We start from the raw sequence: 14,817 nt of genomic DNA on the forward strand, positions 1-14,817 counted from the left end.
GATAAAGAAACTGCAGGATTAATCACTTTAGTTGAATCATTTACAAATTCTAGTGTAAAGGCAATATGAAGCAATTAACAGTAATGACTAGACATCTATAAACCTAATTCAAATTTGACCACTAAAGCCTAGGAGCTACAGTCTTTATACAATACATTTTTGCCTAACTAGCTATATTAGAAACATTTTTTTTATTTTGCACAGCAACAATCTATTTACCTAGTTTATTTTTATAGTGAACTGTTCCTTTAAGGCTGGAAAGAGTAAGAAGGAGAAGGCAAATAATTCAAACACTATAGAAAAAAAAATGAAGGCCAATTGAAAAGTTGCTTAGAATTAGCCATTCTATAACATACTAAATGTTAACTTAAAGATGAACCACCACTTTAAGCTGTATGTAAACTGCTAATATATTGATTTTTTTTTTAACTTCAGTGCCACCTATTGGTCAGTAAATATGCTTAGAATGGAAACAAAGAATTCTTCTGATGTTGATTTGCTCAGGAAAGGATCACAAAACTAAATGTCCTGAGCAATACCAGAAGTTTTCTGTTTTCCTTCTGAACATAGTCTCATCGACTGTACAGTCGGAAAAACTGACCAGAAGATGGCGATGTTGTTACAAAATTCATTATATTAACAGTTTTTAAACTTCTCAAAGGCTTTGAAAGGAAACCATGTAAATTGCAAAAATGCTTCGAAAAGCACCCTGAGCAATTTTACATTCATTTTTTTGAAAGGCTTACATATCCTTTAATGAAATTAGGTTAAAGAGATATTAAAAGAGTAGTTCAACTTTTAAATTAACTTTTAGTATGATGTGTGTTATACTTTAGACAATCTGTAATCGGTCCTTATTTCTTATTTTTATAGATTTCAATTATTTAGCCTTTTGTACAATGGCTCTCTGTTTGGATTTTAAGCAGTTTATTGAGTTTCTAGGGTCCCATTCACTGTAGCAACCATGCACTGGTTGGGAAAAGAGAGACTGTAAAATTAAAAGGAAAGGACCTGAATAGTAAGTAATAAAACATATTGAAAATAAAATTATAGCCTCACAAAACAATGCTTGTTCTGGCTCTCTGAGTCAGTAAACCCCTTTTGAAGCTGGAAAAAAGGTTAAGGAAAATAATTAAAAAACTATAAATAAAAACAGAAGATCAAGTCTCAAAGAATTATAGAACATTCTATTACATACTAAAAGTTAATTTATAGATTATCTACCCCCTACTGTTACAGACTAGCAGCCTAGTAAACTATAATGTTACAATTAGCTACATTAGTTGATGTGTTTCCCAGCAAGAATTGGAGGGCCATATCAACGAACCGTTGGGGTCCTCAATCAGACAGGATTTTTAGACCCGCCCGATCGACATCTGGCTGACTTTCAGCCAGATATCGATTGGGGAAGCCAGTCAGAGGGACCCACACACTGCCCTATAAACTGCCGACTTAATCTGTCTTATTTTTATCTGCCCGTGTATGGGGCCTAAATAGCTGCCTCAGAGATTCTGCTCAGCAGGGACAAAGATAAGAAATGTATGCAACGTGCAACACTAGTGAATATTTCTTTGGAGATCTTAGCATCCTGGCAACATAGAAATACAGCATCTTCAGGTAAGATCTCCAAATAAATATTCACAATGATAGCATGTTGCATATTGGTGTGAATGCTATTTGATAATACAGGTATGGGATCTATTATCTGGGGTTTTATGAATAAGAGATCTTTCTGTATTTTGGATCTGTATAACTTAACTCTGATAAAAATCATTTAAACATTAAATAAATCCAATAGGATTGTTTTGCCACAATATGGAGCTATGCAGCTCTGTTAGGATCAAGGACAATATACGGTTGTATTATTACAGAATAAAATAATCATCTTTAAAAATTTGAATTATTTGCTTAAAATGAACTATATGGGAGATAGCCTTTCAGTAATTTGGAGATTTCTGGATAAAGGGTTTCTGGATAAGTGGACTCATACCTGTACTTGGATTTATACTTTATGTCCTAACAAGTAAACCATACTACTGTTTGTAGTCCATGTGATTACCCCATAGCTTAATACAAGAGGTCCTCTGCACTCAACCCATTATAAATATATTTAAGACAGAGACATTTTGTGCATACTGCTACTAAAAAATGCCTTACCCTTTAAACAAAACAGGGATTGTTTGTCCATATATTGCAATATATTTAAGTTGGCCAATTACGTCAAAGTCATTCCATATCTGGCCAGTCCTACGCTCAATTTTCATCTGATTCATTAAGAATTCTATTGCTTCATTATACATTTTACAAAGGGACTAAGTTTTACCTGCAACTTACTAGCTGCTTTCAAAGTAAAACTCCCAAACTTGGCTGCCCTTTTATTAGACACCAGTGGGATCACCTGACTATAGCTGGGAAGGGTGGGAGCAACAACAAGGAGCTGGTCACTGCTCCTGTTTAACGTTCCCTTGTTTGTTATACCCCTTAGCTTATAATGAAATCTATTTCAAGCCAACCAGTTTATATAAATATGCATAGGAGGTAATTTACAAAAAATACTTGTAAAGTAAATTTGTAAGTAAATTAGAATTTGTTTATACCTTTCTTTTCTCGAGTTCAGACTACTGATACAATGTAGCAAGTAAGTTCAGGAGTCATAAGTGCACACAATCAGATACTGCTTTCAAACTATTATTATTTCTTTTATATTTAAATGGTTATTTTTTCTTTCATTATGCAAATACAGTTTTTTGGGTGGAGGACACCTTAAAGTGGATCTGTCACCCAGACACAAAAATCTCTATAATAAAAGTCCCTTTCAAATAAAACATGAAATCCAATTTCTATTTTTTATTAAAGCATTCATAGCTGTTGTAAGATCATTTAAAAATCTCAGCTGTCAATCAAATATTGTCTGCCCCTCCTCTATGCCCTGGGCACTTCCTTGATGTCACTGCTCTCCACACATTCCCCCATTCTCTTCACCGTTTAATGGAACAGTAACACCAAAAAAAGTAAGTGTTTTAAAGTAATGAAAATATCATGTACTGTTGCCCTGCACTGGTAAAACTGATCTGTTTGCTTCAGAAACACTACTATAGTTCATATAAACAAGCTGCTGTGGAGCAATGGCGGAAATTGAAAAACGGCTACATGGCACAGGTTAACTAATGGATAACACCAATAGACAGACAGAGCTTATTTGCTATCTGCTGTGGAACCCAAGCCCTTTCTCATTTGAATGGCTGCCCCTTTGCTACACAGCAGCTTATTTATATTAACAATAGTAGTGTTTCTTAAGCAAACACACCAGTTTTACCAGTGAAAGGCAACACAGCATTATATTTTCATTACTTTAAAACACTTATTTTTTGACGTTACTGTTCCTTTAATTGTGTAGCCAGGGCATGGGGATGGACATTGGGTCCGCAATTGTGGTGCACAAAAAAGATTCTGAGATGATGCAAGGCTTGCCTGAATAACAGTGTGTACAAAATGGCTCCTGCCTGCTTGCTATAATTTTGAACTCCCAGACTGAAGGAAGCAAGATTCAAGTAATTTATATTTATTTTGTGTAATTCAAGTTCATTTTGCTTGACTAATGTGATAAAATAGGATTTTGAATCTTTTTTTTTTTGGGTGACCGGTCCCCTTTAAAAACAGGGTGCTTAATAAGATCAGAGAGTCACTAACTTCCAAAGTAAAATATGTACATGTACACAGAAGGGTTAAAGTATCTAGTTCCCAACCAGCTGCTTTCCAAGCTGAATCTGAAAATAGTAACTTGTAAGAAAAGACATGCAGCATAGTGTATGAGTGGAAAATCCTGAGGCAAAACACGAGACACCAAGTTTTCAACCACACAAAAAATTGCTTTTATATGAACATATCAAAAGACTCACCGATAGATGCATCACCATCCAACAAACTGTCATCTTCCAGCGTATGGAAGTCCATCATGCCACCAGCTCCATCCAAGAGCTCCTCGTCACTGCTTGCACTAGTAATACTGTTGTAACTGTTGCGATAATAGCTCCTCTGAAACAGCTGCTCAGACTCCATTTAGCTGCCAAACTACCTAAATGTAAATTTAACAACGTTGTCACTGGCTATAGTACAAGATATTCCAACAATGAGTATACAAAGGACCTGTGAAGCCCTTAAAAATAGTTCACCTTTAAATTCACTTTTAGTCTGAGACAATTTACAAATGGTCCTCATTTTTAATTCTTTTGTGGTTTTCAGTTATTTAGGTCTTTTTTACCCTAACCAGGCAGTGATTTGAATGAGAGACTGAAATGTGAAAAGGAGAGACACTGAAAAAATTGTAACATCACAGATCGTTTGTTTTTTTGGCTTCTGGGGTCAGTGACAACCCCCATTTGAAAGCTTGAAAAAGGCAAATAATTCAAAAAGAATAAATTATGAAGACCAATTGTGAAGTTAATGTAAAGGTGGTTCACCCCTTTAACATTTCTTATTTGCCAAATTGCTAAATGGAATTACTTTGTTGGGTTCAATAGTCATTTTTCTTACTGTATAACCTGTGTTATGGCACAAATGTGCCTGCCTTTCCCCAGCAACATTAACTCTGTGTTGCTGAGGATGTTTATGTCCACTCTTGTCTTGACAATGGCCCTTCTGGAGAACAAAATGTCTCTTTTGAATACCAAGTACTCTAATTGGGCAAAAGTGTCCTATGTCTGCAGTAAGTGACATTAATGGCGCCTGTTTGTGACAGCAGACAGAATTCACAGAAACAAGCTGATGCTACTGATGTAACTTAGGGCAAGCATGGGGCGGTAAAGGATGGTATTGGCACTTTCTCTACCAACAAAGAAATCACTTTCACCCATACATAATAAAAGTCACAAGTTTGTTCAGGCACAGTGGTCCATAGGTTTTTTAACCTTCTCACCGGTTAATAATGACAGGTACCTAGAACAGGGCAGACTTTGGGGTTATGGGCCTTTTATTACATAACACCAAACATGTGACATTAGCCTTTAGCCTTTAGTTCTACCTGTCAGACCTCCCTTCTAGCGGTCAGACCTCCCTTCTAGCGGTCAGACCTCCCTTCTAGCGGTCAGACCTCCCTTCTAGCGGTCAGACCTCCTTTCTAGCGGTCAGATCTCCCTTCTAGCTGCCAGATCTCCCTTCTAGCTGTCAGTCACAATAACTGCCATAAAGTGTCAATCTATCAAATAAAAAGTTGGTGGAAAAAAGGGTTAATTACATTTGTCCAACTATTCTCATATTAACTAAATCTCATTCATGAGAGATACTGGTTTCAATTATTACAGACACTTGAAAAAATAGGAAAAAAGTATAAATACTGCACTCTTTTTTTCGTAACACATTTAAACACAGTTTCATAACTATTTCTCATAACACGTTGGCTTAATTCTTCATATTAATGCACCACATACAAGCATCCTGCAAAGCATTTCCAGAAGAGATTTCCTCTTAATCCTTACTGTGATTTAACCTGCTCTGCTTTTAATAAAAAAAAAAATTGCCTCAAATTTTAACAGATATATACAGAGAGGGCGGAAAGAAGGAAAAAAAAAAAAAGAAGCTTTCTCTTAGTCATATGACACACTCAGACATGTGCTCCAGATCATATGAATGAGCACAGGCTTTCATGAATTTATAACGGTCTTTTCATGTTTATTAATTTTACGAACAAAATATATGTTCTGCAATTAATTCCTACGTACAAATAGCATAGTGGCACAATTGTCATCCACAGCATGGAGATGTGTCATTTATGTCAAGTTAGATTTCACACTGTTATGGAAAAAAAATCTATATGTATATAGTGTATGTGTATATGTACTAAATATTGACGAAATAAGTACAGACAGCCCAGATCTATTATTTAGAATGCTTGGGACCTGGACTCTGGATAAGGGATAATTGAATGATGTGGCATCATGCCTTAAAGGAACAGTAAGACCAAAAAATGAAAGTGTTTTAAAGTCATCAATGTATCATGTAGTGTTGTCCTGCACTGGTAAAACGGATGTTTTTTTCAGAACACTACTATAGTTCATATAAACAAGCAGCTGTCTAGCAATGGTGGAAATTGAAAAAAGGATATGGCAGACTGAAACTGCCCACAGTTCACACCTTATTCAAAATGCTAATGGGGCACCAGCACTGTGGCACTCAGGACCACATATTAGAGTGGTCCTGATTTTTCTGTCTCCTGCTCTGTTCTGCCTTCCCTATGCTCCCTGCGTGTGTCATACTTTTCCTGACCTATGATCTCTATGGAACATACGCCTGGTATTTGTTCTGGGGGTTTGTTAGCATTTGAAAATAATTGTTAGTGGCCCCTAAGGTGTTTAATTATATGTTGGGGTACTGTATCATACACAGGGGAGGAGGAGGCATATGGATTTAAGGGTATGTCTTAATATGACAACTTTTTTCACATATGAGTGGCATCCCTGCTGGTGCCAGGCCAAGGTAGTTTTGCACCCTGCTTCAATCAGCGCCCCCTGTCCTGCATTACCATTTCCCTCCTTACCATGATGGTTTTTAAACAAAGAAAGCAAAGAAAATGTACAACCCTTTTTTTATTTATATTACTGCCCATTGTACCTGTACCAGCAGGCCCAGCAGCCATCCATAATACAGCCCCCCTTACCTGTGCCAGTAGCCATCATTTTACTGCTCCCCCCATACCTGTGCCAGTAGCCATCCATTATACAGCCCCCCCATACCTGTGCCAGTAGCCATCCATTATACTGCCCCCATACCTGTACCAGTAGCCATCCATTATACTGCCCCCATACCTGTACCAGCAAGCTCAGCAGACATCCATCATACAGCCCTCCAGCAGCCATCATATTGACCCAATCTTTACCTGTGCCAGCAGCAGCCAAAAAGATCACATCATATCTCCCCCAAGTATTTATGTACCTGTGCCAGGGCCCAGAAGCAACAGCAAACATATGGGCCCAGGCCCAAATCTGTATCTGGCTGTGCTAGCAGGAAGCTTCACACTTTCACAGTAATAGAAAGAATGTCTTCAGTTCAGTGCAACTGTGCAAGGCTGAGAGCAGCGCGAGCCACACCAAGCAGGCCGCCAGCTCTCTGCCTCTCTCTGTCACCCATTATTACTATTACTTGCTGGGGAGAAGGTGAAGGAGGGAGATTACACCCGCCTGAGTGACCATGATTACTGAAACAAATTATTAAATAAAATGAAAAAAAACCCCATTAAAAGTGCACCCCTCAATGATGGCGTCCTAGACAGCCGCCTACTCTGCCTACACCTAGTTCCGGCCCTGATCCCAGCAGTGAGCACCAACCATCTGTTTTTTTGGTGTGCTATTAATGTCGGCATGCTCTTGTGGTAACATGGGTGTGGTTTAAAGGTGGTGTGGTCTAAAAACAGGGAGTGGCTAACACTGGTTTCCATTATCGGCCCTCCACCATGTAGATTAGAAAAATTCCGTCCCTCTGTACCATATAAATTGGACAGCACTGATATAGAGCAAGTCTTCCTATCTGTTACAATGACCCAATGCCACCAGTGGAACTCATATATGACTGCTGCTTTTTTTTTTTGTTTTCCATGGGGGGGGAGGTTTAAAAAAATCAATAAATGCACACAGTAATATTGCAAGCAGAATGACTAATTCCCATATGTAATAAAAGGCATTACATTTGCCCAGGAGCAGTAATTCATAACAACCAACAAGATGTTTGTTTTAAACAGGTGACCAGTAAAATCTACCTGCTGATTGTTTGCTATGAGTTACAGCTCCTGGGCAAACTATAACCCCAAGAATCAAATCAGCTATTCATCAGAAACCATATCACTTTTATTCAAACATCCTGAGAATGTGCAGTTAAATAATAAATAAAAATAATTCCACATCTGATCTGATTTGGGCATAAATGTATTCTGCAAACACCCTCGCCATGAATTCTTCAACGTAAAGGGTATGAGCATGGATATTTTAAGTACTGTGTGTGCTGTCTATTGCTCTTACTAATTCGTTAGGACTTGGAAAAATAGAAATCGGCTACACAATCATTTAAAAAAGCACTTCAGGTTTTGCTTTTATCTCTTGAAGTCGTTGGAGGGAAATGAAATCCTTATTATGCATTTTCCAGGCTTAGTACATGGGATTTTTTGAGACAATCAGGGTGGAATAGGCAACATCTCATCTAGTAGATTGAATGATAGTGTCATGTACCATTTAGAGGGAATGGCAGAATATATATATATATATATATATATATATATATATATATATATATATATATATATATAGATATATATATATATATTTGGACACAAGAGACAAAGGCAGGATAGGTATATCAATCATATGGCTGTGTTTGCTATACAGTCCTAGCATTCACATGTGCAATAGGGTGGCACATACACCTGTATGGTTATCTCATTCACAAAACGTTACGCGCCTCCCTACTATTTAACTAAGGTGTCATTTTTTTTTCTCTGTACAGCTGTCCCGGACTGGGAATCAAAATAGGCCCTGGCATTCCAGGTATGCAGATGCCAAAACCTCCCCCGATCAGCACAATAAATAGTGACTGTTTATGGCATCTTACTGCAGCCTCTCTGCATTTGCCAGAACCCACAGATTCAGAATCCAGGCCTGCTGTACAGCCATAATTTGGTACCAATAAAAGGCAGCAAGTTGAATAGATGTAGTGCACACTGTACAGATTGTAAGGGGTGCTGCGAGATGTAGTTTGACTACAGCTGAATAGTCTCAGACAAGGCTTCCATCCCAACTGCTAAACAGCTCTAATGTGGGAATGTATCTGATAAATACACTTTGCAAGCAAGACTGAACTCTGTGCTGCGCACAAGTGTAGTATCCCATATGATTAGTATCCCATATGATTTTAGTATCCCATATGATTAGTATCCCATATGATTAGTATCCCATATGATTAGTATCCCAATAACCAACCCTACACCACTGACTCATCTCCTCCACTCTCCTACCTGAGCTCAGATGCCGGAAACAGCTTCCATTCCCTGGGGGCTAAATGCTGCATCCTCCCTCGAGTCTTTCCACTGCCGACTGCCAAACAAGCTACAGTTCCCACTTCCAGGCCTACACAGACCTGCGCTTCACGTACACACACACACGCAGCTAGAGGATCCGCATGACCCCACTAACAGGACATTACCAGTCCCTCTCCTCCTCTGTACCTGGAGGGGCGGTCCCAAACATCCGGGCACTGCTTCCGGCAGCTGCTGAAGCTGTTGCTAAGGAGGAGGCTGCGTTGCTAAGGAAGACCCACCGAAAGAGTGACCCATTGGAGAGCAGCTGACTCTCGCGTCTAGTTAATTCATCATCACGTAGGGGGCCGCTCAATCAGAAGCCAGGGATTCTCCTCCTTTCAACAAAAGTTGGTTTTCATAGTGGTTAACAAATGTAGAGCCTGTTTAGCAGTGGTGTTTTATTTACATTTAATAAATATATTCATATGTCTGCTGGGATGTCTTGTGCTGCCCCGCCCAAAAACCTCTGTACTCCGCCTTGCACCATCGCAAATTCGCAACCTCTGAGCTGCCCACAGCCATTCATCTATGCTTACACTACAACTCCCAGCACCCCCTGCCGCCTGCCATGGGCTAATTCTCGGTACTCTGCTGGGCACCAATGGAAGGCTAACAGTATCTCATATGCTCAGTGCATTACAGGGAACCACTTTCAGGCCAATGCTCTGCATAGTACCCAATATACTTGGTGCTCTGCAGAGAACTACTGCCAGGCTAATATTTATGCATATTACCCAATATACTGCGTTGTCACCCCAATGCCCTGTAAAGGACTCAGTATACTCATTGCTCTGCAGGGCACTACTGTCAGCCCTATGATGTGCACATTACCAAGTATACTCAGCACATTGACCCTCACATACAAAAAATTCTTCAACCTTACCGCTGTCCCAGAAGCCCCCCCCGTTGCTGCAGAATGTTCTTGTACTTGCCCACTCTATTCTCTAGTCCAGATATCTCCAACCTTTAGAACCCATGAGCAACATTCAGAAGTAAGAAGTAAAAGGAGCTGGGGATCAACACGAAAAATGTTTCTGAGGTGCCAAATAAGGGCTGTCATTGGCCATTTAGTAGCCCCTATGTGGATTGTCAACCTACATTGAGGCTCTGTGTGGCAGTACACCTGGTTTTTATGCAACCAAAACTTGCCTCTAAGCCTGGAATTCAAAAATAAGCAGGTCTGGACTGAGAATTAAAATAGGCCCTGGCATTTCAGGTACACAGAAGCCCAATCAGCCCACAAAGAGGCCCAAACAGCTCCCACCAGCCCACTAAATACTGACTTTCTATGGGACCTTATAGCAGCCCCTCTGGCATTTGCCAGAACCCACAGATTGCCAGTCCGGGCCTGAAAATAAGCACCTGGGAGCAACATCCAAGGGGTTGGAGAGCAACATATTGCTCACAAGCTACTGGTTGGGGATCACTGCGTCTAGTCACTACAGGACAGTCACTCTTATAGAATCTCTCCCCTGACATCAAGCAATGAAAATCTCTGTACAGAATCAGCCGATGCAACCAGAGAATTTTGCTCCTGGACAACAATTTAGCAGTGCTTTCCCATGATGCTGCAGCTCAGAAACTTCCATAGAGGGTTGCACATGTATGTCAACTCATATGCTCAGTGCTCAGTTTTAATATATATAAAGAAGAATTTAATTTTAGTGTGATGTAGACAACTGATATTCTGAGACAATCTGAAAGTCTGCCATTTTCAGAATATCCCAAATTTACACCCAGGCCTCAGTTCCTTTCACCCAGTGCCCCCCTCCTAATATGTAGTTATACAAGGATTAATTGCACACAAAGGCCTTTCCCAAAAGGTTCAAGCCTCTCTGTTTTATTATGTAAAAAATGACACACAACATTTTAAGGGTGTGCTCCTTCATGTGCCCTTTTCCGACATCATACTGAAATTTAAACTGCTATTTAAAGTCAAAAATTAATTCTAAAATGAACACCCCTCAGAGCAAAAATTCAGATAAAAGCCAACTTTTCTCTTGCAGTCCGATGATAGCTTCAGTCTCTTATAATAGAGGCATGAAATCATGGGATTTCATGGGATAAGGCAGTCACTCTACTATAGTGTCCTGACAGTACACAGAACAGAAATCTAGTAATCACTTTTTTATCTGACAATGACTCCTCCTCTGCCATTTAGTAGAAGAGTTGCCGCATCAGATTTTAGAAGCCACATACATTTTGTTGACTTGTTGAGCATATAATAGTTTAAAAATGATCTTAATTCTCTTGCTCACTTAGAAATAGAAGTCCCATGGTTTCAGCTGCCATGGAAGTGTCAGATGAAAGAAAGAAAATTACTTCATACTTACTGTGATTGTCTCTTCCTCGAAAACATGTTAGCTAACTTGCTTTCCCGGCCGAGGAGGTAGGTGAAATTGTGAGAGAATTCTCTTTCATATGACAGTTTGCCTGTTTTTGAGGAACCACCCCAAGCCTTCATTATACTCCGCCTACATTGCCATGGTATGTGACACAGCTGCTTGGGTGGGGCATTTTTATTTGGGTGGAGTGTTCTTTTTGAGGTTGTCAGAGGAGTTAATGCAGTCTGCCAGGAAAATCACATTATAATAAATAATTTTCTTTTTGTAGGGCAACTTCGCTCACATAACAAGATTTGGACATAAGTTCAAAGAAAGAAATATATAAAAGGTACTGCATTTAGCAATGCCTCCAAATATCTGAATGTGTAAAACCAATAGTTGTATACATTAGATGAATAGATATGAAAAATGGATAGCACTGTTTAATGAGAAACTGAAGTCTAATGCATAATTAGACCCTGTATACATGATAGACAACTATCTGCAGTAATGCTCATTCACGCAGCACTTGATTCTGTGAAATTGTTGCACTTTGAACCTGCCAGGGGGGGGGGGTGAAGCAAGGGCAAATTTGCTGGGAGAAATTATGATGAGCAAAAGTTTAGGGGGGCTCTAGAGGGGAAGATGTGAGGTGTCTATGATTCTTTTAATATTTGCAATTTACTATACCTTGTAGCATCCTTCTATCACTGCATGCCAATGGAGACACTAAGAAGCTTTACCAAGCAAGCAGGCTATGAGACGAGCGAACAATGAATGGCATTCATAAGAGGCACATGATCGATGAAAACCTGCATAGACTTAGTAATATTCTATTCCAGTTTACCCAGCAAGTGAATTGCAGTATGTGCAAACAATGAAAGTTTTGTGTAACAAATGCAGCACATGGGGACAGATGTCTGAAATGTATGCATGTATTTATTTATATAGCACCATAAATGTGCATAGTGCTTTACAAGGAATAAACAGAAACAGGGGTATAGTTATAAAAATTATTAAAAAGAAATAAATCTATGCTTAAGTGCTAAGGTGTTCCAATACACCATTGGGTCAAGTTCCTTATCCCAAAGAGCTTACAATCCAGGGCTGAACTAACTCACCAGAAAAAATCCCAGTTGGCCCCAACCCTGTTGGCCCTGCCATCTTCTTTCAAACCAGCTATCGGGCCCTGCTCTGTTGTTGTGCAACGCAATCCCATCTTACATTTTTAACAGTGATGTAAGTAGCAGAGTGGGAGTGGCTTTGGCTGGGATCAGAGCAGAGAGTCACGATGGCTGGGTAAAGGAAAAGAAATCCTAATTTATTAAGTGGTTGCTGCAGCCTTCCTATTAGCCTTTTAACAACTGCAGTGGCAGGTACAGTATTTAAACATTTCAAAGAGGCTGTTCACTGATTAATTTTGTTTGTGCAGGTTTTACATGTCCTTTAGATTAAAACCTTTTTTCTCACTAACATAAATTTACATAAACGTAAACATAGCTTTATCACCCTCAAGTACAAGGTACAGTTTAACATTCCAGATTTAAAAGAAAAAAAATATTTATATAATAAGACAAAAGTATGACTTTAGGGACACTTGGCTTTATTTAAAGAGAACCTTTAGTTCTCTTTAAATAAGAACTAAAGATTAACTAAAGAAGTAGACTAGAAATGTTGTACATTATGTTTTGTGCTTCTGTACCAGCCCAAGGCAACCACAGTCCTTTAGCAGTAAAGATCTGTGTCTACAAAGATAATCCTGTAGCTCCCCATCTTCTTTTCTGTTGATTCACTGCACATGCTGTGTGCTGCTGTCACTTACTGAGCTTAAAGGAGAATTCAACTGTAAAAAAAAAACCCTACCCCCTACCCTACATAGACCCCCCCTCCATCCTCCCCCCCAAGCCTAGCTGCTACCCCAGGCAAATGCCCCTAATTCTTTACTTACCCCATCTTCTTCTCTTCGGGATGTAAGTGTGGTATCGGCGCATGCGCAGTTGGAGCAATTTTCTGTTTTGTGACAACTGCGCATGCGCCAAAAGTCACAAAAATTGGCAAGGTGCCGCTCTCATTCCGAAGATTACTGTAAGATGGCTCATGGAACGGAAGATGGCCGCTGTGAACGGCAGATGGCTGCAGTGAACGCCAATGTCTGAATCTGCACTGAGGGGTAAGTAAAGAGTTAGGGGCATTTGCCCAGCTAGGCTGGGGGGGGTCTATGTAGGGTATGGTTTTTTTTACTTGAATTCTCCTTTAAGGACTGACTCAAAATATACAGTACACATAGAATATAAATGTCACAATATAAGGCTGAATAGTAATTAATACAGATAATTACTACATGGCAGCACAGAAACCAGTACAATTAGCATCAGAATTTAATAAAATGCCCAGTAGCATCAGCCTATATTACAGGCCAACCTCATTTTCTGCTTGATAATTTGCTTCAACCCCCAAAACTTAGCTTCTCAACAGCTGCTCAGTGCCCACTGAGCATGTGACACTTTCCAAGATGGTGAACCCCCTGTAACAAGTTTGAAATCCTGGATAATTGCTGCTATTAATAATAATTAATATTATCTTTAAAAATAGCCCCTTTATTGGAGCTCCCTATAGATGTTCTCTAGTCCCTGTCTGTGTTTCAAATGAGGAGTGGGCTTGTCCTAAGGGTCCCTTGTCCTAATGGTCCCTGCCAGAAGCACAGTATGACAGCCAATCACAGCCCTGCAGTAACACAAGCACAGACAGGCTTCCGTTCAGTGGCCTACCAGTTCCTGTTAGCTGCTGATTGGTTACTGTCCTACTGTGCAGTGAGCTGAGAGCCGCCGGCTCCCCTGCACAGCCTGGGAATTCAGGGAACAGGAAGGGAGGGATTATTAGGGTTTTTGCAGAAAAAAAACAATAAAGCAGCCTAAAACACTATTTTTTTTTAAGCACAATTCTTCTATATCTAAATTAGTATACCGCGCTGGTACATTCTTATTTTTTACACCGAATGTCTCCCTTAACATAAATAGTATCAAATACATCAACCAGCGAGTTACACAGCCAATAAAATCATTGTAGCAGGCCGAGCGCAATTATACACGAATAAAACATGCACGATGAGTGAAATGAATTTGCAGACTGATTCAAAAAAAGGCTCCTTATTCTAAAACTAAGCGCCTATACGCGTTACCACATTGCTTTGGCAACTAGGCACACCATTTATTCCAGTCAGAGACTTGTGAGCTATATGGGGCCCAAAATAATTGTTTATTGCCCGAAACTTCCCCAGGGGCACTATAAACTAGTTGGGAATGTATCAACTGCAAGTATGGAACGCGAAATCGAGACCTTCATCCCTTATTTTATTCCGACAGGTATAGTCGCCAGGAACAAACATGGCTGCAAGTGCGCCCGGTTGAGTAATGGCGCGTGCAGCCAATAGAATGA

The 14,817-nt window shown here is 39.7% G+C and overlaps 1 protein-coding gene across 5 annotated transcripts in view; it reads right to left on the bottom strand.

The window, feature by feature from the left end:
* clcn3.L (chloride channel, voltage-sensitive 3 L homeolog) overlaps positions 1-11,534 on the bottom strand; it is a 58,290-nt gene extending 46,756 nt beyond the window's left edge. The window contains exons 1-2 of one of the 5 annotated variants that reach the window (XM_018230846.2): positions 11,392-11,534; positions 3,900-4,075 (exon numbers count right to left, since the gene is read on the bottom strand). In XM_018230846.2, coding sequence (XP_018086335.1) covers positions 3,900-4,059 — 160 coding nt within the window. In that variant the 5' untranslated portion in view covers positions 4,060-4,075; positions 11,392-11,534. The other 4 variants (XM_018230850.2, XM_018230868.2, XM_018230842.2 and 1 more) reach the window with 4 other exon arrangements.
* Between the last annotated feature and the right edge of the window lie 3,283 nt (positions 11,535-14,817).

This window comes from Xenopus laevis, chromosome 1L (genome assembly GCF_017654675.1).
Source record: "Xenopus laevis strain J_2021 chromosome 1L, Xenopus_laevis_v10.1, whole genome shotgun sequence".
In the NCBI taxonomy this organism is placed as follows: domain Eukaryota; kingdom Metazoa; phylum Chordata; class Amphibia; order Anura; family Pipidae; genus Xenopus; species Xenopus laevis.